Below are 15,716 nucleotides of genomic sequence, written 5' to 3' on the forward strand. Positions count from 1 at the left end.
ATTCTTGAATGAATGAAGATGAGAACTTTGGCTGAGAATTTTCAACTTCAATTGGATTATTAATTTTTAAATGAATTAAGGTTGTTATTAATAACAGCATCACACACACAAACATTTGATGGATTTCAGCCATCATTTTATCCATAATTACCCACTTTTCATATTCAATGGTAACTGTAGGAAAAATTAAATGTGAAATACGTGCGCAAAGTTCCTCTGCTGCACTCAAGAAACCATTCCGCCCTCGCCTACGGCTCGGGCGTAAACGTTTCTTTCGGTGCAGCAAACTGTCACTTTGCGCACTAGTTGCACAAATAACTATATTGAATTAAAAACACTTAGGTACTTTTTAGCATTGACGATGTTTCAACCGGTTGTTGGTTATCTTCAGACTTCACTTCAGGAGTGTTTTTAATTTAAAGAACTTGTATTCCAATAAATAGAGCGAATAACAGATTATTTCTTCAAAATGAATGCTATTTATTTTATTTTAAGTGCTTTGTTTGATGAGTTAGTTGTTAAATGAAAAGCATTAAGCATCTGTCTGCTCATTCCATGTTACTATATCCTACTACGATATAGTGTCTACTGCCAACTTTCAAAGTACGACGTTATTTTGAAGTATATACAGGATCATTTATGAACAATAAATTACGACATAGCAGTCAGGTATTTATAAATAAAAGTTATTAGCTTCTACTCACATTAGTGTAGCGCTTTATCAAGCCTATATAGTGTCCGAAACTGCTACACTAATGTGAGTAGAAGCTAATAGCTTTTATTTATAAATACCTGACTGCTATGTCGTGATTAATTGTTCAAAAGTGATTATTTAACAAGCAGTTCGTAATGGAATCAAACATTGAAGAGTATATACAGGAGTTAAGGGGTCGACAAAGGATAATATATAAAACAATGAATCATCTTATAATACTTTAATAGATTACTACAAATGTTATATCGTTATTTCCTAAAAATAAATACATTTTATCTAAAGAAAGAAGTAGCATAACATGATACTCAACAATATAGCAAACTTTCTGTATAAATAATAATATGTTCCAACAGCTATAAGTGAAAAAAGAATGAGTTTTCTATTTCATAGATACATTTTTGGAATCCTACATCTTAAAACGACACGATAGTATACTTCAAACCAATTCAACAATTAAACGTTTCCATCAGAAACGTCAATGTGAATGCCCGACTTTAAAAAAAATCACTTCACGATACAATTGATAGACAATTATGAAATATTGATCATAATTGGTAATTGATAAAGGAGTTGTAGAAAAATGAACACTGAACGACGACTTACTTATTAGCTGTAGAATAACAGATTCACATCTTGCCTCTACTAAATTATTATGCTAATGTAAATAATTTGTAACAAATGTTGTCAGTTACTAGTTTGTTACAAATGTTACTAGTTTGCATTAGTATTCAAATGTATTCAGTGTATCTAAATATCTCAATTTTATTTATTATTAGAATATTAAATTGTTTAAATAATGAGTTATAGTTTTTGAATCATGGATAATGCAAAATCTCAGTACAGAAGGTCATGTTAGCTACCTACATAATATAAGAATTATACTTTCTAATAATTAGAATAATTTAGAAAATTGTTTTTTTCCGAACACAGTGTTTGTTATGAACTCTGTTTCAAATTAGTTCACCTAGAGAAAACCACTAAATCTACTATCTAATATCTACTGAAATACAATAATAAAAGTGTATTCTGTACATAATAATGTGACAACTGCTAAAATCAGTCTTTGAATACTTTTTCAGTAAGATGTCATGGAGCCATGCATTCTACTAGAACCTCAAAGTCTAGATTACAAAAGATGATGAGTGAATCATTCTACAATGATAGATGATGATTATGATTTCTGTCATTCTAGAATGACACACTTTGATACAAAATGTCATGGAGATCCACAATCACTCAATGTCATGATGGAGATGAAAGTTATGACTATTCAATGAACACTACACTATGAAAAATATTGGCACATTATTTTCAAAAAGACTACCATGGAAGTACTATAAATCGAATTGACCGAGTAAATATGTAGGAACGAATAATCCTTTCAATATATTTTATGGATCTGGTAGAATGTACAATAGCCTCCAGTTACACTCTCAATATTCAATTACAATAATCAAATATCACTAAAAATACTTGTAGGCCATTCTCTCTTATAATAAATTAATAATAAGAAAACTCTATGAAATTATTATATGATATATGATTATACTATTAAGATAGAAAATGAAATTTGGTAAAAAGTTATACCTGTATTTTTCGTGCAAGAGTTACTACAAGAAGTTAATTTAAGCTGCAAAGAATATGGATCATGATTCTATTCTTCTTGAAAATAGGAATTATTGTCCGAATTATTGTACAGTTGAAAATGATTCCAAAAGATATTTATAAAGTTGAGTATGGAGACTTGAGATTGACAGGGTCAATCAGGGGACATAGACTATCTCTTCTATGAAGAGATTATTGAGTTTTAGAAGTCTATTTCCGATTCAACTAGGGAACAAAGCAAGTGTACGATTTGGCGATAGTTATGAGTTCCTTAAAATATAAAAGTTATATTTGTACTATAAATTAATAATAACATAAAATCATTATGAGAAATTATTGTCTTCAAATGTTTACAAATCTAGAAATACTAATAAACTTGAAGATGATACAAGAAACAAGATATTTCAACCTTATCACCTCTTCAATAATAAAATTGATAATTAATTAAAGCTACATACTATAGAGTGTATTCATTCATACAGATACAAATACAGTCAAAGTCATCATCGTCACAATCTATATAATATTGTCAATATATAGCTTACCTAATATTATTAATTTAGATATTTTTCGTTATCATCCACCTTCATAAGAGGAAAAATCATTAAGGGTTGATTGATTCCTTTATATTTAATATTGATAGTACTACTGATATTCATGCTACTCCTTTAAAATTATACAAAAAATGAACTATCCTTGAGTCAATTTAGTGAATACTCTCTCAAGGAAATTCTGTTTTTATAAAAATTCAATATATACTTTTAGGATATATATGAGGCCCTTTGAAATCCAATTGAATTCATTTTATTGCAGTGGTACATGTGTTGTATACGTTGGATATTTTTGGAATTTGCACTAATATTACAAAGAATACAATGTGATCTCATGAAGAGGCAAAGACAAATGATTTTATTAGGAAAACGTATCACACGTTTCTAGTACACTATTTGGAATGATTGATGGATTTCAATTTATTTTAATAATTCTTCATCGATTATAATAGAACTTCATTGACAAGCTCTGCTTGAAAAATGCACAATATGTTTAAATACAATCATTATTATTTATTTATTTATTCAATTATTCAGAATTACACAACTTACAGAAAAGTACCACAGGCTTATAAGCCCAAAACGGTTCCGTTTAAAACTTATTCTTATTGGAAAGTTCATTGAAACGAAACATCTATAAAATTTTGTCGTTGATTTGGTTTTCAAAATTATCTATGTGTAGGCCTAACCAAACTGCAACATTGAATTTCACTACATTTTTGCAGCAATAATGATAAATGATAAATTAAATGATAATGACCTCAAAAAAATCTATAATTTTTTTTAAAGTCCTAGTTCAGTTAAAAAACTTCTTCATGTGTGACTCAACTGAATCATTGATTTCTAATTCTTTTTCACAATTAGAACTTATTGGATGATTAATAATAACGAAAATATCTATCAAATTCTGTGCTTCAGAGAGAGCTAATTAAGTTCCCAAAATTCTTCAGTGATGCATCGTTAAATTTAATTATCTTTTTTCCAGGTCCTCTTATATATAACGAACTTATAGGCTTATTATACAGGAGGTCTGAACTGAATCATTGATTTCCAATTCTTTTTCACAATTAGAACTTATTGAATGATTAATAATAACGAAAATATCTATCAAATTCTGTGCTTCAGAGAGAGCTAATTAAGTTCCCAAAATTCTTCAGTGATGCATCGTTAAATTTAATTATCTTTTTTCCAGGTCCTCTTATATATAACGAACTTATAGGCTTATTATACGGGAGGTCTGAACTGAATCATTGATTTCCAATTCTTTTTCACAATTAGAACTTATTGAATGATTAATAATAACGAAAATATCTATCAAATTCTGTGCTTCAAAGAGAGCTAATTAAGTTTCCAAAATTCTTCAGTGGTGCATCCCAACGGAATTGTTAAATTTCATTGCTTTTTTCCAGGATCTCCTATTTACCTATAGTGTATATAATATAGGAGGTCCTACTTTTTCCAGTACCTGAAATCATTACTTTTTTTTAGTGATTGAATAACGATTAGAAAGTAGTAATGCGACCGAGTTTCAAGCCAAGCAGCTTCCTCCTCTTTCGGCTGGGCAGTCTGGTGAGGAGGGCCTCAGTCGCCTCCACCTCCTCTGGCTCCTCCTCCATTTCTGCTGAGTCGACAAATCCGCTCTCAGGACGAGACAGCGGCTGCAGCATCTCGAACCAGCGGGTCACTTTCGATGTCGGACTCAACTGTAATTATCACAATAAACTATGTAAAACAAGCGGATTAATAAAAGGAAATGAACGCTATTCCACTATGCTTTGGAGGTTCTTATTTTAATCAGACGTAGGACATATTTTAATCAAACTGTCTTGTCCTACTTCGATGATAATTATTGTGGAATGATGATAATGTTTTATATTTCTTCATTTGAGAACATCTGGAAGATGTTTTTGAAGTGAGAATTTCCAGTAAAACTGATATTTTCTAAAAAAATTGTTTTTGGAACAAATTTTCTATTAGACGTAGGTTTGAGGGGGATAGTCCGTTTGTGGAATCATGATATTCTTGTATATTTCTTCATTTTAGAATCTCTGAGAGAGGTTTTTGAAGTTGACTCTCCAGTAAAACTGATGCTTACAGAGAAAAAATTGTTTTTGAAACAAATTTTCTAATAGACACAGGTTTGAGGGGAATACTTAGTCCGTTGTATATTTTAAAGATTATTATTATTCTATAATACATTATAATTACATAATAATATGAAATTGTAAATAAATTGCAAAAAATATAAAATATCATAAACATTTCAAAACAAGAATTAATTCTGTTCAAAGAGAAGATTGTATCTCGAAAATTTTCTAACACCATAAGTTGCAATCATAATTATTACTATCTAGAGTCAACGAAAAGTCAAAAGGAATTCTTCAAAGAGAATTAGTGTTCTGGAGTTTTGGAATATCTTAATTTGGATTTGTTTTCAAATGTAAGAATAAAATCAAGTAGTTTTTTAATTTCATTTACAATACCAATCACATCTTCACAAAATCTTTAGAGAATCATAAACACTTTAAATAACTTGGATTTATGAGAGCAGTATAGGGAAAAATGTAAAATATTATACTTCTATCTCTATGATGTAAAAATTTAAAATAATTTAAAACTTGAAATTCAAACTGAAAATCTTGATCAAATAATGATGGAAAATATCACACTCATATCACACATAATACATAAGATAAAACAATTTTTTAATTTCAAAAATTACTCTGAACTTTATTTCGAAGTGGAAAGAGTAAATTTCAAGTATTGTGCTGACTATAACCTTAGTGTCCGGTTTGGACTATATACGGCGAGGTGGAACTACCCTTGGGTCTCCCCACCATTCAAAGCCATACGCTAATAATAATAATAATAATAATAATAATAATAATAATAATAATAATAATAATAATAATAATAATAATAATAATAATAATAATAATAATAATTGTTATTATAGCACCTAGTTTGAGACTAATAGGTAACCTATTTTTTCAGACTTTAATCAATAGACGAATATTGTTTGTGAAGATATGATCTCTTGGTTTAGCCTTCCAGATTATAAAACAAATGATTTGTTTTGTATATGCTTTTACACATGAATTTCCGTTGACTCCGATCATATTTACTTCAAAAGACACTTGAAAGAATGCAACAATATCTCACCTCAATAAAATTTGTAGTATCCATAACCTGGGTCATGCACCGTTAGCCGTGTTCCCTCCCAAGCATTAATATGATAATCCCGGTTGAACCAAAAGTGACTGCAGTTGAGGTGGCAGTTGATGATTTATGGTGCGGTGCTCTCAATTTACAACTAATTTTAGTAAATTGTATTAACAATATTTGAGCATGTTATTAACCCTTCCCAGAAGCCAAAGCGTATTTTACAAGTATTTACAATATAAGAGAATAGTAATATATACTTACCGCCATACCTAACAAAACAAAATCAATAATAAATGGTAAAACACTGATGAGAGTTTTTAAAACCAGAAAATTATCTCAGAGAGTATATACGCTATCAATTAACTTTTACACAAGAGCTTCATTAATAAAGCCTTGATTCCAAATGCAAAACTGCTGTGTTTTTTGGTTTTTTACTATTTAGAATATGATTGGATGTCATGGAAAAGACTGCACATGTGTGAAAACTTCCATAAGAATTAAGAAAAGATTTATATATCTTTTTTCTGCTCATCAGGCAAAATTTCATTGAGAATGTGGGCTTCAGTACCGTACCCGCTATAAAATAAAAATTTGAATTCAAATATTCACTGAATATTGAATATCATATATCATAAACAGCCATGATCATCCATCACTGCAGTTGATTCCTAATCATTTTGTAAATTAGGTACAGTGAATGACACATAACAATCTGGCACGTTAATCGTTAATCAACCATCAAAAACAACTACAATTCTTAATAAAAAATATTGATTATCCACCACCAAATGAATAATGGAATTTTTCCTTCCTAAAATTCCTGAATTAAAAAAATCTCGAATCTCATTAACCGAATTGCAGGTAAAGACAATAAGAAAAAAAATAAGAAGTTTACATAAACTGAAAAATTCAGTTTCAAAACTAAATAAGTTTGTTTTTTGGTCCTGCAAAACTATCTTTCCAATATGTGAATATTTCCTATTTTAGTGATAATAATATGAAATATTTCTTCTATGTTTGGTTTTGAAGCATCTAAATTTAAAAATCTACTTTTTGAAAATAATTGAGGACTGAAAATTTCCATGTTTGGTTTTGAAGCATCTAAATTAAAAAATCTAGTGAAAATAATTAAGGATTGAAAATTTCTATGTTTGGTTTTGAAGCATTTAAATTTAAAAATCTACTTTTTGAAAATAATTGAGGACTGAAAATTTCCATGTTTGGTTTTGAAGCATCTAAATTTAAAAATCTACTTTTTGAAAATAATTGAGGACTGAAAATTTCCATGTTTGGTTTTGAAGCATCTAAATTTAAAAATCTACTTTTTGAAAATAATTGAGGACTGAAAATTTCCATGTTTGGTTTTGAAGCATCTAAATTTAAAAATCTACTTTTTGAAAATAATTGAGGACTGAAAATTTCCATGTTTGGTTTTGAAGCATCTAAATTTAAAAATCTACTTTTTGAAAATAATTGAGGACTGAAAATTTCCATGTTTGGTTTTGAAGCATCTAAATTAAAAATCTAGTGAAAATAATTAAGGATTGAAAATTTCTATGTTTGGTTTTGAAGCATCTAAATTAAAAATCTAGTGAAAATAATTAAGGATTGAAAATTTCTATGTTTGGTTTTGAAGCATCTAAATTAAAAATCTAGTGAAAATAATTAAGGATTGAAAATTTCTATGTTTGGTTTTGAAGCATTTATATTCAAAAATCTACTTTGTAAAAATAATTACTGAAAATTTTGTGAAGTGAAAAGCTACAAGACTTAACCTATTTTGGATTATGTGTAACCTTACCGGTATCTAAATTTGGGAGAGGAATAGCACAAGGTTACCTTATTTTTTCTCTCCCTTTCATTTTGATGATTCACTTAGTGTATGAATCAATAAAGAAATACTTTTGTTTCAAAACGAAATAGTTTTGCTATTAAAAAAACTAACTATTATTGGTTGATGAATCGCTATCTAGATGAAGTTATCTAGCACACAATTTTAAGATAGCAATGAATCGAGAGGAATAAAAAATATATTATTTATTGGAAGAAATAATACTTTATCAAAGTATGTAGCATAATAGGCTACAATATTGTTAGTAGCTTTCATCATAGAGAAAAAATAGCATAAGTAGATATCCCATGGTATAGGGAAGTTATGTCGCAACTTTGGCTGTTATCTCAAGCCGATTACTGTCGATTTTTACTGTTTTGTTGGGGTGAGAGTGTATGAACGGCACAATATGAGAGACTACCAGTGTCACACAGCTGCATGGGAAAAAACTACCTGAACTATCGGCTTGAGATAACAGTAAAAGTTGCGACATAAACGCTATATTATAAATGGGATATCTACTTACGCTATTGTTTCTCTATGCTTTCATATATTTACGGAAGCCTTTGGGAAGAATCAACGACAACGCACTTGATGAATATTGAATTTCATAAGAATATAATAAATTATGATAGATCGCTTCTAGTAGTTTGATTGAGTGATACCTTCCTTTGTAATCAATTTGTATAAATTTATTAAAAATCAAGCTTAAAATCCCCTACAGTTCAAACCAATCTCCATTACCAATTCCGCAACAACGGTGTAGCGCTGCTGAGTACTAGAGTTCCAAAATACTTGATTCTATTTTAATTATGAGTGTTATTTTTCAAATTAAGTTAACAAGAACAAAGCAAGAAATGAGTTACTGCCGAGCAGGTGGAGAGAGGTCGAATTTGAACAACGTTGGCAAAGATGTGGAACAGTGACGTCATAAGCTTTTGTGCTTTTGTCAATTTGTTAAAAATAGCGACGGTCCATATTATATTTGTAAATTCTGAAAAGTATACCGCACATTGTTTCAAAATGTCACAGCCAATTTTTTGGCAGCTTTAGTGATATCCACATTATAATGGCAGTGGAGAAAGATAGGAGAACAGTGTTGAAGACTCTTTGCCTCTCCACTGTCTAGCTGATACCGGTATGTAATGTTAACTTTCTATGCTCATTGAAAATAAACAATTATATTTTATTCGTCAAGAAATAATATTTTTCAATAATTGAATAATACACCATTTTAATAATTGAGATTGGATATTTTTAAAAATCATTATATGTTTACACTTGAATAAATGATCTGACAACTTGGCAGAGCAAGTAAAGGATAGCGTCATGTGCTTTATCGAATAATAGACAAGGATAGCAACACCGATGTTATTCACATACTGCCATTATGACTTGAACCTCACTGTAGCATTATAGTCACCTATCACAATAATTTTCTTTTTTCATTGTATATAACTGTTACTAGTACTATGATTAAACATAAGTTTTTTCTATCCTAAATTAATACTTCAAGTCATTTTACAAGAAGAATCTTGTAATAGCTTCTCCTTTTCTTAAATTAGCTCATTCATAATCAATGCACTAAATTGATATATTAATTTTTTCCACTGGGAGAAAAATTAATAATTTTCTGTAGTTATAAAATGTAATAAATAGATGAGGGTAGGTAAGACTTTCAGGTAAAACAGATTTGGAATTAAGGAGATGTGGAAGGAACAAGAACGATTTGCAACTATCACTTCTCTAGAATGTGCAACATATTATGCATAATTACTTGTAATTGATTATATACTACTCGTGCCACTATGTTAAGTGCAAATACTGAGTAATCGATTGAAAAGCATTCCTAATGGGAATTTACTTTCAAAACTCTTACGATTTTTGTTCTGTAACTAAGCTCTTTCCTGAATTTTGTTTTTTGTTTTATTTTCAAAATCGTAACGAGTTTTGAAAGTAAATTCCCATTAGGAACCGTGATGTATTATATTAGTGTTTTGAAGTGCTTTAAAACACCTGAATTCTTGAGTGTTTCAAAGTTTTCAAATCATTGTATAAGGCTCAACTCACACTTACGCGACTCAGGCCGAAAAGAGACTCGACTCTAGTCGAGAGCATGTGTTTCCAAATGGTGACATTCAGACCAGTCGACTCTAGTCTCCGCGACTGTCACCATTTGAAAACACGTGCTCTCGACTAGAGTCGAGTCTCTTCTCGACCTGAGTCGCGTAAGTGTAAATTGCGAATTGAGCCTAAGTTTTCTCTTATAAAGTAGACAGGCTTCAAGGCTTATATAGGGCCAATTGCGGTAAAATAGTCAACGAGACTAGAGTCGACTGGTCTGAGTGTCACCATTTGGAAACACATGCTCTCGTCTAGAGTCGAGTCTCTTCTCGACCTGAGTCGCGTAAGTGTGAATTGAGCCTAAGTGTTTAATTTTTCTCTTATAAAGTAGACAGGCTTTGAGGCTTATAGGGCGAATTGCGGTAAAATATCAGTGAAAAGATGGAGGAAACGCGAAGTTGCAAAATGAAGATTGAGAAAAAATACAGAAAAAGTTTATGAAAAATACATTTATTGCTATAAAGGTGCAACCAGGTAGCTTTTCACAAATTCCATGACAATTGTCAGGTTGGAATTCACAATTCCAATACATAACAATCATTTCATTAACATATGCTCCTATAAAATTCAGCTTTTGATAAAAGTTTACAAAAAATATACTATGCAAGTAGAAAACATGTCAGCAATTCAACCTTAACAAAGATTTATGGATAACCAAATGCATCAACAATTTGTGAGATAATTTCCAAAAACATGATAAATATATAAAGAAAAGTGATACGGAGTAAAAAATTCACACAAAACAATCCCTTTGAATCTAATTCTATTCTGTAATTTGTTACCTCAAAGAAAATGCGTGGGATTGTTACTTCAATTAACTGAATAATTCTTCAAAATATGTTTTTTTTTTCAAAATGAATCTTAAATAAATGATAAAGTCAAGATTGAAAATATTTCTAAAACAACATCACATTATTATAGTGAGGTCCACGTTATAACGGCAGTGGAGAAAGATAGGAGAACAACTTTGCCGATCCTCAGTCTTGTCAATTCCTTCTATAGACGGTTGCTGATACAGGTATATTGGTGTAATATTAAGTGTTTATTCTCGTTTAAAAAAATCAATTATTATTTTATCAAGCAAGAAGTTACATTTTCCAATAATTTCATAATGAATTTCAATGATTAAGATGAAATATTTTGTTAATAAATTATCAATTCAACATTGTTAAAAGACGATTTGGCAACAGAGCAAAGCGGGAAAGAGATAGCGCTATCTGCTTTGTAATCTGCTTTTTTGCTGCTTTGCTAATCAAACACTGCCATTATAACGTGGACATCACTATAGAAGTGAGAAATCAACATCTGCGTTGATCACGTTGCGGGGCTAGAAAAGGGTAGCGCTATCTGCTTTGTTGAATGATAGACAAGGATATCAATACCATTGCTAATCAAACACAGCCATTATAACGTGGACCACACTATAGGAGTATGTATGTTTGTATATATTTGGAAGAAATTCAAGAAGAAGAGTTACCTCCCTCTCTCTTGCGCAGATGGATAGATATAACTTGAAGTAGTGAGTAAGGTGGGAAATTACTTATAAAATTGTCTGTATCAATTATTATAATTCATAATGATGAAAAATTACAAAAAATGCTCATAAGGTTCTCAATTTGATTGGCACAGAGTATTGTAGTACAGTACTAGAATGATTAAATCAATTTCCTTTTTTTGTTTAAATTGTAGCAGCCTACTATGCATTCTCTTAATAATGTGTGTAAAGAATTGGCAGTTCACGTGGGTTTTGAAATAAAATAGGCTACCACAAATATCAACGAACCTGAAAAAATAATACAAGAAGAATGTTGAGGTTTTGAAATTTGAATACTGTACAGCTAGAACAGTTCGTTCAGTTTAGTTGACTTGGCTACTAATAGAATATTCAAGTTCAATTGAAAGATGAAAATGAAACATTTTTAAACAACGAGAAACGATCAAATATAAAATACTAGCTACCTAAACAAACATGGTTTTTTCTCTAATGAAACAAGGTAAAAACAATAAATTGGTATTCATATGCTAAGTTTTAAAGTTTCATAAGTTGATAAACTTATGAATATTGATACAACTTCAAAAGCTTACATAGTTGCTTCTCAGTAACAATCGTTTAGAAACTTTCATGGAAAGTTTTAAGAAGTATAAATTAAAGCATAATTCTAAAATACAATCTGGATTCCGAACACAATTCAATTCTTAAATCTAAATATTGAAATAACAGCGACTATCGCAGATTACACTCATTCTTCAGTCATACCTACACATTAACAAGTCACAGTTCTAACTTAAACATCAGTTTAATCATGTTATGCTCATTTTTAACATCAGTTTAATCATGTTATGCTCATTTAAAACATCAGTTCAATCATGTTATGCTCATTTTAAACATCAGTTTAATCATGTTATGCTCATTTTAAACATCAGTTTAATCATGTTATGCTCATTTTAAACATCAGTTTAATCATGTTATGCTCATTTTAAACATCAGTTTAATCATGTTATGCTCATTTTAAACATCAGTTTAGTTATTTCATGCTAGTTGAAGTTGACCAGAGCCAATACATAGAATACAACATTTATATTTCAGAACTTTGCAACATGATTATGATCTCAATTGAATGACAAATTGACTCACTGTTTACCAAATTTTTTGCTGGATCATTTTTGGATGAATGTTACTCCAGGCCTTTGGACTACCGGTACTGTAAATCTTTATAGATTTTCAACTTAGTACTTACTTTGAAAACTATGAAAACGGTGAAGTAGAACTCACGTGAAACACTAATGGCTCATATTTTGTTGAAAAACGACTGGAATATATATTCATGTATAGGCCTACTTTACCGAGATTGAAAATGTGAAAAATATATAATATTAAACAGAAACAATACTGATTCTCAATGATTAAGGGATAGTTATTGTTAGTGTTGATAACGTATTAGGATGACTAATGTAAAAAAGTTGGGAATCGAAAAAATATGTCCAGTTTCAAGTCAAAGTGTAAATGTCGTTATGGATACGGTACATACAAAGATGGTGTATTTTAATTGGAGAGCATAATCTCAATTGGCACCTTATCATAGTGGCTCTCACATGACATGATTCTCTTTGGCATAATCTCAACTGTCACATAAGTTAATATTGCATTTTTGTGTTTGATTTTTTCAATTCGAATTTTCAATATTATCAGTGAGAATTGTAACTGTGATTGTTGAGTAGGAAAAAGTGAGAAAAACGAGAGAAGATCTATGTAGGAAATCTCTTGTTGGTGGTTATCTTCGGCTAGATCTCAATTGACACATAATTCTGATGTTTCATTTATAACTTTGTTTTGAATATTGTTGAGTGGAATAGTATATTGTTGATGTGTAAATGTTGAATGAAAAAAGTAAGAAAAATGGCAGCAATCTCTTACAATTCCAATCTTAGCTTTGAATATTGTTGAAGGAAAGTAGGCTACATATATATTGTGAAAGTTAAATAGGATCACTTGGTAGTATGCCTGGCCCAGGCAGGTACAAATATTGTTGAGTGACTGAGTAGGTATATTGTAACTGTGTAATTGATTGTTGGATAGGATCACTTGGTGGTATGCCTAGCCCATGCAGTCCTCTGTACTTGAGACATAAGTTCACTTCGATTGGGCACTTTCTCACTGGTCGACCGCGTAATGAACGGTCCATTCACCGAGGCACTCGGCCGACCCTTGGAGGGACTCGCACTCTCATCGGGCGACACTTGGAGGGAAGAGAAGGCGGTGGCCAACTTGGAGTCTTTGCTGCGTTTGCTGGCCGAGGGGGGCGGTTCTAACCGGGGAGGAATTGAGGATTTTAGGTCTTCATCGGAACCGACTATGATCCTAGTTCGACCGTCAATTTCGGTCGTGGCTAGGGTGCCAGCCTGGGAGAGAGGTTTAATAAAGGGTGATTCCTCCTGGGGAGGATCTTGGGGTGGTTTTCGGTGGGGTAACACAGGGGAGCCCGCGTAGGAGGAGGCCTGCGACACGCGGAAACTGATCTGTTGCGGGGAGCCGTGCGGTTGGGGTACAGTCTGTGTCTGGTAGGACAATCCACTCATCTGTTGCTGGTACAGTCCCCTCGAATATCCCCCACTCAAATTCTGCAGCCTTTGGATCAGCTGCGCTTGAAGCTGTTGTTGAAACTGTGGATCCGGAGCTCCGAAGTTGAAGACATTTGGCATGACGGCTGGCCTGAACTGACCCGGCGTCACGGACCGGTTCTCGATCATGCTCTGACTTGCCGTCAGCTGACGCAGGGCTTCCATCTCCTGGAAGTCGGGCAGGAAGACGGGGCCGACAGACGGCGTCTGCGGATCACACATGACCGTCTGCTGTTGCTGCTGCTGCTGTCACCGCGTCAAACAAGCACAGAAACCACCCACAAAAACATAAATCAGCTGCGTTCAAATCGCTCCACAAAACTAATGCAACTAGATGTTGTCAATTCGCTAGTGGGAATACTTGATATGCTCAAATTAATGAAATTTGAAATAAATTATAACTATTGAAAAATAAAATGGAATATTGACAAAATCCCAAGTCTCTTCAATTATGCCTAAATTACTTTTTTCAACTTAACTTTGGTTGGTAAGATAATACTTTCTATTCTATTTTTTTTAATTTTCTTCCAATTCTCTTTTTTCAATTAGTCTATTTTGTTTTGTTTCTGTCTATTTTCTTTTGGGTATTGTGTTATTTTCCATTTATAATGGTTGTTCCAAACTATTTTTCATTTTTTCTTTCTTATTAATTTAGTTTCAGTTTGTGTAAACAATTGATTTTCAATGAGGCTTGTTTTGGCATAAAGCTGTAAGTCTCTATATGTTGTTGTAATTTTCCTATTGATGTAAATAAATAAATAAATACTTGAGAAAAAATATTGGAAGGATGAACCTATTAGGGTAGGCACACACCAGTTAGTCAAGAGAAAACATGATCAGACACGTTTAGTCACAATACTTCACATAGTTGCTTATGACGCAACAAACACTGATTAGTCATTGCAATCAGACATGTCTTCATAAGCAACTATGTGAAGTATTGTGACTACACGTGTCTTGTCTTATCTTGACTTACTGGTGTGTGCCTATCCTTAGACAATAATTATTACTGTCATCTCATTTGAGAATGAAAGGAAATTCATTTGTTGTGATCTATTTATAATAGGTTTGTTCATTCGAGGTGATCTATATGCCAATATTTGAGTAGTATTTTACTGTTTTATAAGCTTTGTCATTAAAGATGAAAATATCTCGTGCATTCTGGAGCAAGACGACATTTTTATAGGTACGCTTTTACAATGTAATTCATCAACTGACCGATCAAATTGGGGAATATTACAGATTTTGTTGGCCAGATAAAACATTTTTTTATTCAAGGCCAACTGGTATTTGAAATTCAGGTACTTATAAATAGAGCCTTAACTTATTATTATTATTATATTATTATTATTATTGCGGATGATGTCCACATGAGTTCTTTTCAGATTGTGCGTGGGCAATAAAAAGTGCGTCAGTGAATTGATGAGATGATAATTTATTGATTTGCAAGATAGTTTTAACGTGCATTAAACATCACTATGTACTTGAGAAAAAAATTCTCATTCAAGTTACCTTTCTAGAAAGTGATAAGTCCAAGTTTTTCACTAATCTATTTAATATTGAGATTGAATATTTTCTATCATATAACACTATCAGCCTGAAATCG

The 15,716-nt window shown here is 31.4% G+C and overlaps 1 protein-coding gene across 6 annotated transcripts in view; it reads right to left on the reverse strand.

The window, feature by feature from the left end:
- Positions 1-920: 920 nt before the first annotated feature.
- The window catches only part of LOC111058112 (carboxyl-terminal PDZ ligand of neuronal nitric oxide synthase protein), a 291,989-nt gene continuing 277,193 nt past the window's right edge, over positions 921-15,716 (reverse strand). For 3 of the 6 annotated variants that reach the window (XM_039431314.1, XM_039431319.1, XM_039431318.1), the window contains one exon: positions 10,426-14,356. In XM_039431314.1, the coding sequence (XP_039287248.1) occupies positions 13,571-14,356 (786 nt within the window). In that variant the 3' untranslated portion in view covers positions 10,426-13,570. Of the gene's footprint in view, positions 4,575-10,425; positions 14,357-15,716 lie in introns of those variants that run through there. The other 3 variants (XM_039431317.1, XM_039431320.1, XM_039431321.1) reach the window with 2 other exon arrangements.

The sequence above is a fragment of the Nilaparvata lugens genome, chromosome 6 (genome assembly GCF_014356525.2).
Source record: "Nilaparvata lugens isolate BPH chromosome 6, ASM1435652v1, whole genome shotgun sequence".
NCBI lineage: Eukaryota > Metazoa > Arthropoda > Insecta > Hemiptera > Delphacidae > Nilaparvata > Nilaparvata lugens.